General features: G+C 40.9%; 1 protein-coding gene across 2 annotated transcripts in view; it reads right to left on the bottom strand.

Moving 5' to 3' along the window:
* CHAT (choline O-acetyltransferase) overlaps positions 1-17,360 on the bottom strand; it is a 32,880-nt gene that overhangs the window by 11,946 nt on the left and 3,574 nt on the right. Inside the window, exons 3-11 of one of the 2 annotated variants that reach the window (XM_015866066.3) lie at positions 16,261-16,452; positions 13,779-13,897; positions 12,333-12,386; positions 9,557-9,737; positions 8,437-8,614; positions 2,478-2,647; positions 2,051-2,151; positions 1,736-1,864; positions 498-620 (exon numbers count right to left, since the gene is read on the bottom strand). In XM_015866066.3, coding sequence (XP_015721552.2) covers positions 498-620; positions 1,736-1,864; positions 2,051-2,151; positions 2,478-2,647; positions 8,437-8,614; positions 9,557-9,737; positions 12,333-12,386; positions 13,779-13,897; positions 16,261-16,452 — 1,247 coding nt within the window. The remainder of the gene's footprint in view (positions 1-497; positions 621-1,735; positions 1,865-2,050; positions 2,152-2,477; positions 2,648-8,436; positions 8,615-9,556; positions 9,738-12,332; positions 12,387-13,778; positions 13,898-16,260; positions 16,453-17,360) is intronic. The other variant, XM_085553883.1, reaches the window with a different exon arrangement.

The following is a 17,360-nucleotide window of genomic DNA, read 5'->3' as shown; positions in this document are numbered from 1 at the left end:
AAGTAGAATTGCTTACTGCCTTGTGTAGGAACTCTGTTCTGAAATCCTTCTGTAGTGTTTTTTTTCCCTGTGGCCGTTTAACGCCTTGCATATAGATGCAGTGAACTATGAGTTATTGCCATGGCTCCTTCCAAGCTACCCACAATGGCAAGGGAGTGGTTCTAACAGAGACTTAGACTGTATTCCTGTTCGTGTCTACCAATCCCTGATACATCTTGTCACCTCTTTTCTCTATGCTAAGCCCAAGACTACTTTGGGGATGTTGATGGAGAGGTCAGAAGACAGGTACGGGACAGCAGAGTAAGGAGCATGAAATGGAATGAAAGCAGGGAGAACTCTATCTCAGAACTGCGTAGTAATTTCTGTTTTACGATTGCTAAGCAAGATTAATCATTTCCATGCAGCAGGCATTAATTTTTTTTGGCTGCTGAGAAAATAGTGGACACTGTGTAAACAACTGCAAGATCACTTGTTGTTGTGGTTTGAATTAACCTTACCTGTAAAATGCCAACTGCAGTGCTACTTGAATGTAAGCATCTGGGCTGGTCTTCTGTTTCTTAATGAATTCCTTTCCATAGTGCACAAACTTGTAGGCAATGAAGTCCAGATTTTTCACTATCCTGGAAAACAAGAAGAGGCAGTTAAGGGGGGGGACGTGGAAGACTCTCATGTTCCATTATGCTCTGTGGATAGAGCCTGGAGAACCATTCCTGCTGTACCCACAGAGGTAAGAAGGCTCCTGCTCTGCAGGCAGTTCTGGCCTTTGGTAACTTGTTCCTAGTAGTCATGGTTATTCACATGGGTTCTAAAAGGGGCTTGTAATCTGTCTGTTGTTGTGAACTGTGGTGCTTAAGTCCTTTTGTTTGTGTTTGAAATGGTTTTGTACTGAGACTGTGGTTTAGGTTGGATATTAGGAGGAAGTTTTTCTCCCAGGAGTGGTGATGCACTGGAACAGGTTGCCCAAGGAGGCTGTGGATGCCCCATCCCTGCATGTGTTCAAGGCCAGGCTGGATGTGGCTTGAGCAGTCTGTTCTGGTGGGTGGTGATCCTGCACAAAGGAGGGCCTTGAAACTGGATTATCACTGTGGTCCTTTTCAACCTAGGCCATTCCATGATTTTATGTCTGCTCTTCTAGGTTAGTTTTCTACAGAGACTCCATTTCAGTGTGCAGACCGATGATCTAAATAATTTGAAACAAAATCTCTCCTTGCCTTCTTCCCCCTGATCATGCAAATCTTTTACAGTTTGGGAACAAAACTGGAAGAATTAACCTTTGTAGGAGCAACACGTGCATTTGTTGGATGTAAGCAAATAACATTTTTGAATTCAAATTGCTTATTCAAATCAGTTGTAGGTTACTGCTCTATACATACTTTCCCGTTGCTTTGGCCTCTGTTTTAGTCAGGTCAAACCCATAAAATGCACCCACATAAACAGAAGACCTGTACCATTTGCATCCTGTGCAAATAAGGACTCCTCCCCTGCCCTTAGTGTTTATGTTTTCTACTATTTACATGAGAGGAGAATGATGGTAATACAATTCGAGAATACCATGAAGTAGCCCCAGCCTGTGAGTGTGCTGTCCTGCAAGGAGATACTAGGTGTGTCCATGCTAGATATGTTTGAGAACAGGAGGAGCAGAAGGGTAGGGAGAGAAAATCCACTCTTGCACAAATCATGCTGGGTAGCTCCCGGCCTGTAGTTGATGTTGAAAAAAGTGAGAAGTATGTGATACCTTTGGAGTTTTTCTGCTGATGATGCCAAGTGTGCCTGAATTTCAGGGGAGCATTTCCATCTTAATCTCCGTGGAGCAGGAAGCTCGCTTACTGAATCCGCTCGGAGTAGTTTCTTGGAGCTTTCTTTCCTATTAGTACGTGAGGACAAAAGAAGGCATTAAGGTCACGGTAAAAGTCTGCTTGTCAAGTGTGCATTTTTTAGTGGGTAAATTACTAGCTGGACTTAGTGGCTCTTTGCTCCAGGGGAAATTGCAGCTGTCAGAAACTTCCCAGGGCTAGAGCAAGAACAGTACCTGTACTGAAAGGGGACTCACATGTGCTTGAGCAGGTGTTCAGTGCACTGCACCAGTACGATGCCATCGAAAGGGGAATGTTCACACACAGTGCCACAGACTCCATCTCTTCCTACCACAAACTGCAAGACATGAGGTGAATAAATGCTGTTGGAGTAACCTAAAAGATCAAGATTTTAGGCAACCTAGAAAGTCATGTTATTATTCTGCTATGGTTTTCTTATTGCTTGCATCAGGTACTTCCTTGAGTTACAGATACTTGTTGTGGGAGACTTTCTTGTCTTGTGAATGGTATTATGCTGGATCCCTTTCAAGCTGCTCTTCTGAACTGAGTCTCATAAAAATGTGAACTTCCAACTCTTTCCTATGTGCTTCAAAGTGTTCCCTTCTACAAGGACAACTGAAGATGTTCACCACGTGCAATATCATAGTACTGTAAGGTTTTTACCTGCATAGGTTTGTCATACCAACGGTTGGCACCGTTTTTATGGTAGCCTCCTCCGTGTAGCAGTTGCAACGCCATGTTTGTATCGTTGAGTTCAACCCCACTCGGGCTGTCCAGGCACACCAGACATATACATCGTTCAATCATGTCAAGAGAGTCGCGATTAGTGGAGTCTAGGGATAAAAGAGCAAAATGTTCATGTATTCTTACCTGTAGTACAGGACTGGCCAGGAACCTTGCTGCCCTGGTCAGCATTGAATATCTGACCCCGTCTATAACACGAGTTGGTGTCTGCAGAGCTCTGAACAGCAGAGTAACCTCAATGCAAGGAAACATTACATCAAGGTGTTCATTTACATATCGACTTTTGCTTGTTTCTGTGACTCTTTAATGTGATTCAGTAACATTCACTTTCATATTCTGAATGTACATATGAAGTATAATACACTTAATTTGGATATAGCAGTGACAAAGTTGCCTTAACTTTTCTTGTTTTTCCTGTCACTGATCTTTTTTTGTTCCAATGTAAATAATCCCTGGACTGAGTATATTGCCATTGTCATGTGGAAAAAGAAACATCCATTGATAAGGCTGTGAGATTTAGGTTTTGGACACAGTTCTGTTCAAATCACATTGCCACCTGCCACTTTTTCACTTGAGTGCTTCTGAATAATATATAACTTTTCTAACTCGCTGTTTCTTTTTCTTGTCCTATCTCTCTTGCTTCTGTGGGTAAAGTACAAAGATCAACGTATTCCTCTTTGTTTATTGTGTCTGTATGCATTTTTTTTCCTCAGATCCTTTAACTCAAATATTATGAAAGTAAAGGTTTGCAGTGCTTCTGAGTTTAAGGCCTAGGATTTGCTTAATTTTGAGGACTTAACACAGCTCTTAATGGAAAGGATACAAGTATGGAACTTAAAACTAAGACTTGCTTTATTCAAAAGCACATAGCATTGTTAATTGCTATTAGATGGGTGTTAACGAGATCAAAGGAGAAAGGGCTTTTAGACGTTGACTTAAATTCCTTCCACTTTCATCTAGTTTTGCCAGATTTTGGTGAAAATATTTGTTTGAGAATGTTTTTAACTAAAGATGTGAATTCAGGTTGATGATAATCTCTTGCAAATTGGTGCTCAATCTCAGGAGACCATTTTAGCTGAAAGAATGGGAGAAGTATTTAAACAGCCCTTGTGTTTGAAATAGCTCTGTATTTCAAGCTGTAAGTATTCTTTATGTTTTGCTATTACGGAAAGAATGTTTCAAAGCAAGAAAATGTGTACCTATGTGAGTGAGTAACGTTGGCTAGTGAGGAGCTGGGAAAAAAGGTATGCTTGATATCTTCCAGGATCAGATCCGGTACAGTGGAAAAAGAGCACAAGTATGAGAAAAGGGAAGATAATGAGAAGGAAAGGTAAGGAATAGCAGTGCTGTGAAAGAAAAAGAGGAGGGCTGTGACTTCTTAGAGGTTATAGAAAGATGACATCTTTTGTTGTAGCTGACAGGCCATGTGGGGAGCCTGAGCTTTCTGCACCAGATACTGGTGGTCTACGTCTCATATAGAACACTGCCTCTGTGAATTGTCTTCCAAGGCATTCAGAAGACTGATAAGGAATAGTACATCTCCCTGTGCTCTTGGCCATAAAGTTCTTTTAGTACACAATCCTTGCTGGGCTGAGAGTAATTGTATTTGTGCCAATGATGCTCTGAGTACCCAGATGCAAAAGCTGAGAAGATCTGCATGAATGGAAGTTGATCTGTATATCTTAGCTGCTGGTATTTGCGGACAGGCAATTCAAGGAGAATTTGAGTGGTGATTTACTAACTGCTCACAACTTGATCAGTGTCTTGTTTTCTGTTATCTGATGGCTTTATAGATACTGCGTTGTAGCTGCTGCCCACGCCTTACTGACAGTTACAAAGCCCTCTTTCTGATGTATGACTTCAGGGTAGCTTGGCTCTAGGTATTAGAGTGAATAAAATTCAGATCTGCTAAAAGCAGAAAAGTAGTGAAAATATGTCCTTACAAGAAAAAAATATGCTCAGAAAACTGATTAAACACAGACAAAAGTATCACATAGAGCCAATAATGAACTGTGCAGGAACTCAGAGCCATGACTTGGGATGCAAAATAAATATTTCATTAGGAGTTGAATCCAAAGATCATTTGTATTGGAAGGAATCAGAATAGCACCTGAAACCCTGTAAGACATTTCTTTTCCTTGCTTCTTTCTAATGCATGTAACTGACTTGGCCAATCAGCTTTTGCTTTGTTGGGGTTTTTATCTTAAAAAGGAAAGGAAACATAATGAGAAGATCTGGATCAAATTCAGATTTGGTGTGCATAATACAGCAGCCCTATTGTTGTATGAATTCACTTCCTCTGCTTTGGAGGTTGGGTTGGTTCTACAGTCTGAATGCAGATAAAACACAGTGTTTGTAAATCAACAATTGCTGGGGTTATTAGGATGGCTGTTCCAAAAGTAATGTCTATTTCTTTTATATTGACCCAGGACATCAAAGGCGGATGCTGGTGGTATGGCAGTAGATATTGAACCTTCTCACCAGGGTGACATGTTGTTTCTGTGTGATGGGTGGCAGCAGAGGGGCAGTCTGACAGAATAGCATCTGACATGGAAGTGTGGATAAGGCAAAGGTGAGGAATTGAATTCCTCCACGTGGAAAAAGATGTCATTCATTGACATTCATTGATGCTTTCTAAACATTTATGGAGACATAACAGGGGACATGAGCAGAGTAAGGCAGTGGACTGGTATGTTTCAGCAGTGGCAACTGTGATATGAAAGACAAGTCACGTTCTGGATGGCCATGCAGGTATCTATGAGCATAGCATGCAGGATCTTGTTCATTGCTGGCAAAAATACATAGCTAACGCTGGTGACTATGGTGAAAATAGTGTTTTTTAGCTGAGAATTTGCTCCATCAAATTGTGTGATTGTTCTTTTTGCTATTGCATCTATGGGAATAAATAGGGGGTATTACATTCAGAGCAATCCAGGTACTGCTCCTTTGAAATTTGCTTTCTGCACAGTGAAATTGCCTCACAGAATTACTATCTGTGTAGACAGCTTCTCAGCTCTAAGTAACTAAGAAGGTAAAGTGGGTTAATACAACAGTGAAAAATCACTACTCTTTTTGGCACTGGATTTACTCTGTTGAATTCACTGACTCACAAAATTGAGTTCACTGACTGCAAGTCTGGTATTTGTTATAAGAACTAGTAATTTTATTGTCTTGCTCGAAGTACATTGTAATCAAAGGGTGAGTTATTTGATGTGAGTGCAAAGCAGTAAAAAGAGATAAAATGGTAGGTGTGAAATGCATAGAGTATCCTTGGTATCTAAGCAAAAGGAAGATGCTAGTTGTCTTTTAACCCAGGCTCAATATGTGTAGTGAGTGGAAATTAGAAACAACAAATGGACATGAGAACAAAGAAGAGCAGGCATGTAATGAAAGTGTTTATGATCTAAAGAAAGCAAGGTGTTGTGTGTTTTTTTTGTTGTTCTTTTTTAAATGCTTTCATTTTCCTAAGGCTCTGGCTATGGGTTTGTTGAAGCTGGTGATATTTCATTGGAATACCTCTGGAATCACTGGATAGTGGTTACAGCTTTAATGATGATTACATTTTAACCAGCCAAAACAGGGCTTAGGTATTCTATCTTATGTATCTATTGATTAGAATACAAATCAATCTCCAGCAAGACCACAACTAACTGGAAATCCTCTGTTCTTTAAAAATACATGAATTGAATCTCACAGAATGACTTGAATCAAAGAATGTCTAGGGTTGTAAGGGACCTCGAGGGTCATCAAGCTCCAGCCTACATTTCTGCCATGAATGAACCCTGTGATATAGGATTTTAGGTTACATAATGTTTTGTGATGAAACTGGACACTGTCTTCAGTTCCACCTTAATTCATCCTCATGTTGATGTGATCTCAGAGAAGCTATGACACTGAGGAAATTCCATCTATCTATAAAGAACATTTAGAAGAAAACTCTGAATCGTACAATAATTTTTTTTCCTTTTCATAATTCACAGGATCCTTATACCAAAACATGTAAATATTGAACCCAGTCGGAGAAGAGAGGTGGTAATTTTGAGTTTTAATGCTGATTGTTCAAAGTTATGACTATCATCTTTAAGGGCAGAACATGCACTAATGCTTGCAGGTAGAGGGGCTGGCTTTTACTTGGATAACACCTTCGTGAGTCATCAGGAGCTGGACTCAGCCAGGAAAATGCATGCAAATCTGAACTTGCACATACGGGGCAGGAGCAAAACGATGTCTGCACGTTTTTCTGCTCTTCAAGGAGTAATATGTGGTCAAGTGCACTAATGAAGGCTGCTGTTTTTGAAGGTTCCTCTTCTAGCCTTGTCTGACATTCTAAGTTACTCGTCATGCAGCTCCCCTATGATGTTGCCTTAACCTCTCCACATCTGCCATTTTGGGTTATTTCTCTCAGATTTGTTGGATTGGACCTTTTTATTCTGCTTATTACTTGGGAGGTACAACAAACAAACCTTTTGCTGGATGGGCAGAGAAGTGTAGAACTCCTAAGAGTGAGAGCTCTGCCAGCAGGGGGTTTGATAACAACAGCACCTAAGCAGTTAGACAGGGCCTGGTTGTGCAGAATTAATGAGCTTAAAAGAGAATGAGAATCTCAGATAATCAGATTATTGCTAAGAGTTTTGGAGGAATGATGTCCAGTGCCAACCCAAAGAGGTGAGATTCTTGGACACGAGTGCATTTTAGTTCTGATGAATTATGTCAAACTTTGCAGCTCTGAATATCTAATTTCCCTGTTCACAGAATGTGTCTCATCGCTTTAAAAAAAGATCAGACAGAAGCTGCCTCTGAGTCAACTGTCTAACAAGGCAATATTTCTGAGCTTTCTTAATTGTGAGTGCACACACACCAGAATTCATCAGCTCTAACATTCATGTGTGCAGGGAGTGACCTCCACTGTGAACTGCTCTGGGTTGGGAGCTTGTTATTTTACTAGGGGGAGAAAAAAAAAGCCATAAGATTTTCTCCATTATCATTCTTTAAGCTACTGTGATGCGAACTGACATTCAGTGTAAGGAGATGGGATGTAAGATCTGTGGTTCCAAAGTGGATTTTAGGAAAGCCAGAGAATCTTCTGGTTTATGTATTCTGGTGTCATTCATCAGTGAGAATTTTAATAACCTCTCACTATTTCTTGGCTTTGGAGCCTTTCAGAAGAATTACAGTTATAGAAGAATTACAGTTATATTTGGTGTCTGCTGTTCAACTGTCACATCTACTGTTAATCTAAGAGTAGGTGTATATAGTTCTATGGATAACATCATTGTAAAAAAAGTCCAGCATCCAGGACTGCTGAATGTTGCCTGCTGCTGGAAGAGAGGGAAAACTAGTCCCAGATAATGACCGTTGTCACCTCTCTTAGATATTTACTTAAGATTTGGGTAAATCAGTCTTGATAGTTTCTTTCTCCACTGACCAGAGAGAGTGCACAGCCAGATTCAACAGATGCTCAACTTTCACATGCATTTGTTAGAAAAGGTAGAATATATCTGAGAGTTGCCAAAAGCTAAGGAGGTATATCATTCCTATTGGTACATGATGGATATGAAGAAAGAGACGAATCACAAAATCAGATGTAATGCAATTTATGTGATGAAGAACAGAGAATAAAGCGAGCACTGTTTACATGGAGTAACACTTAAAAGTACACAGCCACAAGGTCAAACTGCATCTGCTGCTTTCCTTGTAACGTCCATCTGAATGATTACAAGCATGAGATATCCTCCTGCCAGAAAAATTCAGCAGTGAGGCTGCACATTCAGTCTTATGTTTGCTGTAAGGTTCACTCCCAGCAAAGAAAGGCAATGATGGTGAGGAGGAAGAGGGGCAAGAAGATGAAGAAGAGAAAGCTGGGATTGCTGCTGCTAACCTTTCATAAGGAGTGTCCTGGCCTCTGCCCACTCTGTTCTTCCGTCAGTCGTCAGCAAGCCAATTGGAGGCAGCATTTCCTCTTCGTTCTCTGCCATTCTGGAGATCTTTTGTAACTGAGTGAACAGATCTCCCTCACTGAGACGACGGAAATTAATGACAACGTCCAAAACAAAAAACTGCAAAAAAGAAGTCAGAACAGTCACAGATGAGTTGGATCATTACTGGTCTGACATTTTGCCTTCACTAGGTATCCTTAATGTGCTGAAGTCCTGCCTAGAGAGCCAGGCCTGAGGACCACAGAGAACAAAACCATTAGTTCTCAGCACTGCTGGGCTTTGACAACACTGGCTGTAGGGGATTTCACAACTGTGTTGGATTCAAAACATTTGCTATATGAATAAACCAGAAAGCATCTGAGGAGATAAAACCACAAAGTACATCAATAATTTGCATGTTGTTATTTGTTTAAAAAGAGCCTGAAGAACTTCCTATTGAGGTGAAGGACAGGACTTCCTGAGAAAAGGTGAGCATTTAGCCCTTTGAATAAAGGGGGCCTGCAGGCAAAGTATGCTCCAGCACTACACACTGGCTGAGTTATATGCTGCTCTGCCCAGGCAATGTACTCTGCAGCCAAGGGGTTTTAGTGTTTGCGGCAGACTCAGATTTCTAACACTTCAGTATTTCTGCCTGCTCCTGTGCTAACTTCTGCAGGCATAGCTTAGTCCCCCCTGCATGGGCAGGAGGTATGTATGTCATTCATTGTGTGCCAAGACTTGACTGTCAAAAGAAGAGTGTTTCCAGTAAATGCATTCTAATAAGATTTTCTTCCTCTGTGGTTTCTTCTGTTTAATAAACATTTTTGTTTCAGGGAGAAAGCAAATGAATTCTGCCATGTTCCTCTTTTCTGCATCACCGTGCTTGGAACATAACGTGGGCTAAAGACAAAAATGCTGCAGAAGCATCTTTTGGAAACATTGACAGTGAGTGTTTGGTAAGGAGAGAGCTCATACATAGCACGCTAATCGTGTTTCTGAGCAGTAATTAGATTAAGCTCTTCTTGAGTGAATTTAAAGAAAGTAAGAAATATAGAAAGGCATTAAAAGAGAACACCCATTTACCTGATTGTTACAAGCAACAATGATGTGCTCTGGTTCTGGCATTACACAGCTTTTCTGGGCCACAAGGGTGTCTTTGGTATGTCCTGGAAGACGATAGGAAGAAAAGAGTCCATAGTATTGCTTCATACAGAGAGGCTGACCAGACAGCTGTCCACGAGCAAAATCAACAGGTAAAGCATGGCTGGAGAGAGAGGAGGAGGAAAACAAAGCCAGAGAAAAAGAGGGGAGAGGGGGGAGAGAGGGAGACAGAAAGGAAAAGAAATCTAATCTGTCCTTTGTTCTGTTACAATTAGATCAGGTATAACACAAATTGAATAATAAAACGAGATTACAGTGTAAGGGAAATAGATGAATTCCTATACCAAAGTTAAATACATCATTCCTGGCAGCCTCATGCATATTCATTAAGCGGTTGCATTATCATTTGTTGTTGTAATGGAAAAATAGCAGGTCAGGAGCAGCTTTGCAATGGAAGCCTCCCAAGAAGGGACCCCGGAAACTTGCCCAGACAGAAGCCAGCAGCAACAGAATGGCTGGAAACAAATGTAGCACCTTAAAAAGTAAAAGCACCGATGAAGTTCAGCACGAATGACAGCAGCCCTGCACTGAGCATGCGAGAGAAGGTATCTCTTCAGTCCCCAGGTCCACACCTGATGAACAGAAGCAGCTGGGGCAATGCAGAGGTCACATCTGTTTTCCAGAGAGCCTCACTTATGTGCTGACCATTACTCACATCTATGGGGAAATAAATGCTGAAAAGCCATTCCCTTTTTAATGGTAAGTATGTGGAAACCACGCTTCCTAAAAGGCTTCTTTAGTGGCAAGAAAAAAACAAAGTGTTATCACAATTATGGTTATGGATTGTAAAATATTCCACTGACACTGCATCAAGAAATAATGGTTCTGCCACTCAGGAGAGGCTGCAGAAACCACAGGGGGAAGAAAACGTTGTGATGGAGAGGTTTTCCCTCGGCAAGAAGGCAAAGCTTCAGGCCTGACAGAGAGGGACCAGAGCAAAGCATACGAGGCCAGGCTGGATGTGGCACTGGGCAGCCTGATTTGGTGGTTGGATACTCTGTAGGTGGCAGGGTATTGAAACCAGATGATCATTGTGGTCCTTTTCAACCCAGGCCATTCTGTGATTCTACGAAAGCAGAACACTAGGAGGGTTGTGGTCAAGCAGTGTCACATCTCATGCTATTTTATCTTGTTTAGCGGCCCTTCGGAACTTCAGTTCCTGGCTGTTGAAGTCTCTGTATCGCTTAACTTCCTCAAAAAGTTGCTTAATTTTTTTGTTTCTCATCAGAAAAATCAGGTATATTAGTGTTTCCCGTTTTGTATAATGCAGAAATCTCCTATTTAACACATTATTTAGCATGAGGACTGAAGGGTTTTAAAAAGCATCTATAATAATCAAAAATAGTGAATTAGTGTGGTAGATTTAGATTAGACAATCTGTATTTGCAACAGTTAAGAAAGGGATTATTGACGTTAACTGATGAGACTGAAAAATCTTATGTTGATCTAGATGTGTAAGATCTTGTGGCTGTCTAATGGAGCAAGTTAGGCTTGCTTTGAAAGACTTTATCCTGACAAGTGCATGGAATATCTGCACAGTTAAGATTAAACACCTGGGTTTGGAACTGTGTGCTTTTACATGTGGGATGACCCAAGAGAAGCCATCAGTAGACTCACTGATGTATGTCTTTAACAGCAAGAAGTAGTTAAAAATGTTATGACTGTGGTATCCTCATAATTGTACATGAGGGCTGATGAGCAACTGTTACTAACAACATGAGGAAACTCTAGTGAGAGCTTAAATGATTATTGATCTAAGGGAAGCAAATCTGATCACAGCAGTCTTTGGCTCTTGAGTAGTAGGACCTGAATAATAAGAATGTAAATTATTCTTTGGTTGAGCTAAGTGGCTTCTCAGATGCTGTTATATAAAGATGCAACCAAGTACATTAATATGCAATAGTACCTCATTACACATCAGCAGTGGTCTATGCGGTTCCATTGCGTATCTTGGACAAGTTCACAACTTCAGTAAGTGCCTCTTCCACATTCTCTGAATAGCTGCCAGACTTCTAAAGTGAGAAATCAAACAACCCTTTCCCCTTCTTTTGTTCTTTTTCTAATTCATAGAAGATAGGAACTACGCTGTTTAAATGTAGATTTTTGTTTTCCTCATCCAAATAAGCATTGGTTATAGAATATCACGTAGGCCTGTTGTATTTCCAGCCAGAAAAATGATCCTTTCTCCACTTACAGTGCAGTGCCTGCTGTACTTGGCTCTGTGCTACTTCTCCTCTTCAGGAGGCAGTGAGCTTGGCTAAGTGAGGCTGAAGAATGTAACATGCTGTCATAAGCTCTCACTGCTGCTGTGAGCTACCTCATGACTTTAAATATAAGGGTTTTCCTCCTGTGTTTATACACAGAAAGCATCAATAGAATATAGAACTTTGTTAGTTTTTGTCACCTACTGAAGCAAACGGTCTGTGGTGAGGCACTCACTAGTTATGTTAGGTGGGTTGTCTGTGTCCTATGGGCTGCAATGCACAAGCGATGACAGCCAAGCATCAAAAAGCATCTTTCCCCAAGCAGTAATAAAGTAGTAAGCACATAAAGAATCCCTGAAGCAGCCATGCCAGAGCCCCGGCCCCTCCAAATTTTGGTGAGGCGTGATGCCGCCTGATCTTGGGCATGTTAGAGCACCCTTAAATCAGAAGCCCTGTGGATACTCAAACTGCAGCTCCCCTTCCAAGCTACTTACCTGTCTAGTAAAGCTTTATAGTCTTGCACGCCGGAAATAAGGTTGGCAGCAAACCTGCAAGTAACAGATAGAACTGCCATCAGTCTTTTGTCATTCTGTGACGCTGGACTGTTTCTGCAGGACGGAGGAGAGCCTGAATGATTGATGACGCAGCATGAGGAAGAAAGTCTTCTGGCTTGGCAAGAGAAGCCCCTTGCCTACAGCCAAAACCTAAATGAATTAACGTCAAGAGAAATATGAAATCCTAGCGATGGTCCCTTCAAATGGTTAAATTACCAGAGTAGGAAGCCTGGAAGCATTTATTTAGAGAATGGGAACAGAGGCTGAATATCTAATAGAATCCTTAATGTGGGTTTCGATATCTATACTCATAAGCTGTCCAATTTATTAGAGTACTTCCTCTCCTAAGGAGATATTCTTTCTGCGGTGCTGTAGACAGGTGTATTATTTCCTGACGCTGCCGTTTGTGCTGTGTCTGAATGGGCAGCTCTGAGAAAAATATTTCCTCATTAAAGCATGTGCATTAGAAAATGCGAAGCAGAAGTTCTTAGAAAGCTGTGTGCACAATAAATTTGGTCAGTAATGAATGGAAGCATTTATAGTTGTGTTTAAAGTAAAGAGATACACTGGCTGTCTCTGCAAAATGTGAAAATAACAAATCGTCTTCAGGGTGCTGGCTGTTTTATAAAGGCATAAATTCATACGCAGTTAATTCTTTCAGTAATGAGCAGCTAGAGAGTGCTAAAAGCAAAGAGGAACACTGCGCTATATGAAAATGGATTTGATCTGGTTTACTGCTTAAAAGGAGAAAATCTTTCAGTGAAAGCTGAAGAATGGAATCCTGTTCTGTGGGTGCCTGGAGAGGTATATTGTGTGCTTGGCTACTTGGCTACCTTTTCCCTTTGGAAATGACTCTCATTTCAGTTCAAAGGAGAAAAGTCAAGTCAGGAAAGATGGGCTCAAGGGAAGCCGTGCTCCTGGGGAGGAATGACTTCTGAACTCTTGTTCCTCAATCTCCTGTGTTTCTGGTGCCCTTTTGGACACCTGGCAGAGTTTCAAGTTGCAAGGTGGGTAGGTATTGTAGCTATGGCGTGTTAGAGATTGCTTTCCTTTATATGTGTCAGAAATCAGTATTTCTTGTTCTTACCCAGAAATGGTTTATTTGAATTATACAATGAAACACATAGCAAATATTTATTTAGAATGATTATAAATGCTTTTTCTTTTTTTCCTTCTCCTTTTTTCTTTTTTTTTTCCTGGCAACAAACATAACAGTGATGACACATTTATTTCTGGATCTCAGTATGAGCAAACCAATTCTACAGGGAAATCATTTCGTGGTTACAGCCCTTATTTTTTTAATGAAAGTCGATTGTCTCTTTGCAAAAGCTGTGTATTTTAAATGCTCATTCACTTAGCAAAAGCTGCAAAGTCTTAGTGCATTACCTTAGCTGGTCATTTACATCCTTGAAATTCTGACGAGCGAAGATAATTGCTGGGCTGGAGTTGACTGGAAGAGCCAAACGGTTATTGAGGTACATGTCATCCAGCCAGTAGTTAAACACCTGAGGGAGGAAAAGAGACACACAGCCTTAAAGCTGGCAGTGAGCTGTAGAGAGGCAGTCAGGGTGGGGGTGCTTGGTGCCCCCAGTGTCAGGCGTGGGCTTTGATTAATGGAGCCACTGAGCATTTTCAGCCTGGGCTCTGTGACCTCAGCTCAGCTGAAATCAGCCGCAATTCCATAATCCCATTTTTCAATCAATGGCAATTTACAGTGTGTTCCATTAAAGAGCCCCTTATTGTGGTGGTTTAGGTATGTTGTTTGCTTCTCTCTACATGAAAAATGCATTTGAGTACAACGTTATAACTCCTGAATAGTGACTGGGATAAATTTAAGAGGCAGACAGAATTTGACTTAGTGGTAGCATTCATCCAGGTTTGTCAGTAATGCCTGTCAGTAATACCAAGCTGCTCTGCTGTTAGCTATCAGATAAGCATCCTGATGCAGGACAGAGTTGAGAAGAGAATTTTGGTGATCCTAATGGCTCGGCCCTGCAGATGCTGGCATGTGAACAGGGCCTCTGGAGGATTCCCTCTATGTCTGTTGACACAAATGCAATTACTGCTGCTTGATCCAGACAGACATATGTCTTAAACAGTTTATATTAAAAACAAATATATGTTCACGGCCTGCCTTTATGTTTGAGAAGGGTTTAAATTATCGTTGTTTGGAAAATGGGGGATTTCCTAAAGAAAAAGATGAAATGGTCTGTCAGATTTTAGCGGGCACATTTTGCATACAGTAACTATACATAACAATGAAATTATGCAAAAATAATTACAGATGCATGCATCAGTTGGAAAAGTTTTCCTCTGAGATATTTCATTGCTGTTAGAACAGATGCTTCCCCCACAGTCTCTGGAGTCTTCAGGAGAACAGACCAGAGCTGTACTCCTGGCAAGTCAAATTCTAAGTGAAAACCCCTGTGATTCTGATTAAGAATCAGATGTTTAATTTTACTAAGTAGTATTAAGGGTTGAGATGTTTCAGAAAATATTTATATGTCTTTCCTCTGTAAGTTCTGTGCTGTTGGTGGTTAAATAACCAGCTTTCTCTTCGTGTTAACAGGAATGCTATTTAAGAAACAGTTAGTTTAGCTTGAAAATGGTAAAGTCTTGTGATCTGAATAAGAATGAAATTGGGCAGTATCTAGTGAAGCCCTCATAATGTGGTAACAACTAGAAGAGATATTAAGCTCTGCTTTTAAACTAGAAACACTGCGAGCACTGTAGCCTTTAATTCTGACTACAGAAACACGTGGTTAGGTTTTCTAGGGGTAACACAGCTGATGAGGTAAGGGAAAACAACACTTCACTAACACAGCAGCAAGTATACAGGATGTCACCGAATCCATGAAGCCACCGAGTGTCTCTTCCTTGCTAGAATGGAAGGTCTTGAATAAGAAAATGTTGCTTTTATATATATTCTTACATGGTAAATGCAACCAGGACCAACTGTGATTTTGTGCAATGACAGAATCTCCTTTATCTATGGCTTGTTTAATTTTCCTGTCTTGCGAAGAAGAGGCCTAGACATTCTTAAAGGCTGAGGTCTTGGCTTTGCCTATAAGCTAAGAAATGTGTCTGTATATGTTCTACAAATAAAATACTTCACAGTACCTACATATAGTACACTTTGACAATGAATGTCAAACAGTAGTCTTGCTTAAAAGGGTAATTCCTATCCTGAAGTACTGCATTCTGGAATAGTTTGAGTGGAATAGGCTATGGCTAGATGGATTTAACAAGGTACTTTTTATATTGCTGTATCAGAGTTCATTTTTCATATGACTAAGAAACTCTGAATCTTGTTACTGGAGAGAAAAGCTAGGAACATCCAAAAAAGTTTGTAATACAGACCTTAGATTAGATAATAAGAGGAAGTTTTTCATAGAGGGTGGTGACGCACTGGAACAGGTTGCCCAAGGAGGCTGTGGATGCCCCAGCCCTGCAGGCATTCAAGGCCAGGCTGGATGTGGCTCTGGGCAGCCTGGTCTGGTGGCTGGTGACCCTGCACACAGCAGGGGGTTGAAACCAGATGATTATTGTGGTCCTTTTCAACCCAGGCCATTCTATGATTCCTATGGGTAGCACTGTCACATCAATCCTGAGACACATTAATTCTCAGTTATCTCAACTAACTGTTGACCTGAAACTGTAACAATGGCATGGATTTTGTCCTTGCTTGCAAACCTTAGCCTAATATGTCTGAAATATTTGTTCTCTTTGGTAGAATCAGGTAAGATTCCCGTTCTTGCAGAGCCCTGTTCAAAGAAAGCGGTGATCACATATGCAACATCATGCAGCATCACAAATGGTTTGTATACTTCCAAAACATTAGTTATTTCTCCAATCTGCATGTGCTCACCCAGTTTGTCGTCTTTTCCCTTCTTTCCTGGAGGATTAGCTGCAAGGATTCCCCAAGGCCTCCTGCAACTCCAAACTGCTCCACGATGCTCTTTGTTTTTCTAAACTGCTCCTCTGGCACCAAGTGTTTCATGCACTGTAGGTACATCTGTAAGGTCTGTTGCAGTGGTGGGACTGGAAGTTTTGGTACTGCCTGATTATTAAAAAGAAAAAAAATCAAACTAGTAAGTAATTCTACTTGTTCCCAAGCTGTGTGTGATACTGCATGTAAAGCAATGCAATGCCAACTCCCTTCAGTGTTTGGGTCAGCTGCCTCTGCTAAGTCTTTCCCAGTACCTTACCTATCTGCTATCTGCAGCCTACTTACTGAGGGGGGGGTGAAAGTGGGGAAAAAGAAAGTGTTGATGCTGTGCAAGTACTGTTCAGCAATAGCTAAAACAATAGTGTGTTAGCAGCAGTTAATTGCAAATCCAAAATACAGCCCCATATGGACCACTATGAAGAAAATTAACTCCACCCCAGCCAGAGCTGCAGAGGAGAGGAATCTGGGGGGGTCCAGCAGTGGTGTATCAATATACGTTCTTGTATAAATATATATTCATGTACCTCTCCACAAAGCAGTGGATTGGAACAGGCTGGAAACTTTGGTTAAGGCCATTGCATTTCATAGCTTATGACAGTTCTGTTGTTGATAACATATTGCATCCCTCTCTGAATCCATTTATTCTATTGTAGCAATTGAGACACCTGATCACTGCAAATGTAATTGTGTGACTTCAGTAGAGTTTCACTAGGTCATGAAGCACCTGAATTTTAGCACGTAATATACAGTTGTACAAATACTGAAGTGCTGCTACCTGTCTAGTAGTCCTCTGGCCAATGAACATTTAAATTGTAATCGGTCATTTAAAAGTCAGAGGAATTTGGGGGCAGTGGGAAGATCAAGCTATGAAATAATCCATGAAAGCCAGGAAATTGCAAGAGGATCTGATGTTCTAAGCATCATTCCTCAAAGAGATAGGCATATCTCCCAGCTGAAATAATAACTGCCATGTTATTTAGCTGTGCTTGTCTGCTCATAACTAGCATAGACCTGTCATG

This window comes from Coturnix japonica, chromosome 8 (assembly GCF_054131305.1).
Source record: "Coturnix japonica strain WE chromosome 8, WE-NBRP24, whole genome shotgun sequence".
NCBI classification, from domain to species: domain Eukaryota; kingdom Metazoa; phylum Chordata; class Aves; order Galliformes; family Phasianidae; genus Coturnix; species Coturnix japonica.
The sequence above is the reverse complement of the archived record's forward strand: the minus strand, read 5'-3'. Positions and strand labels throughout refer to the sequence as shown.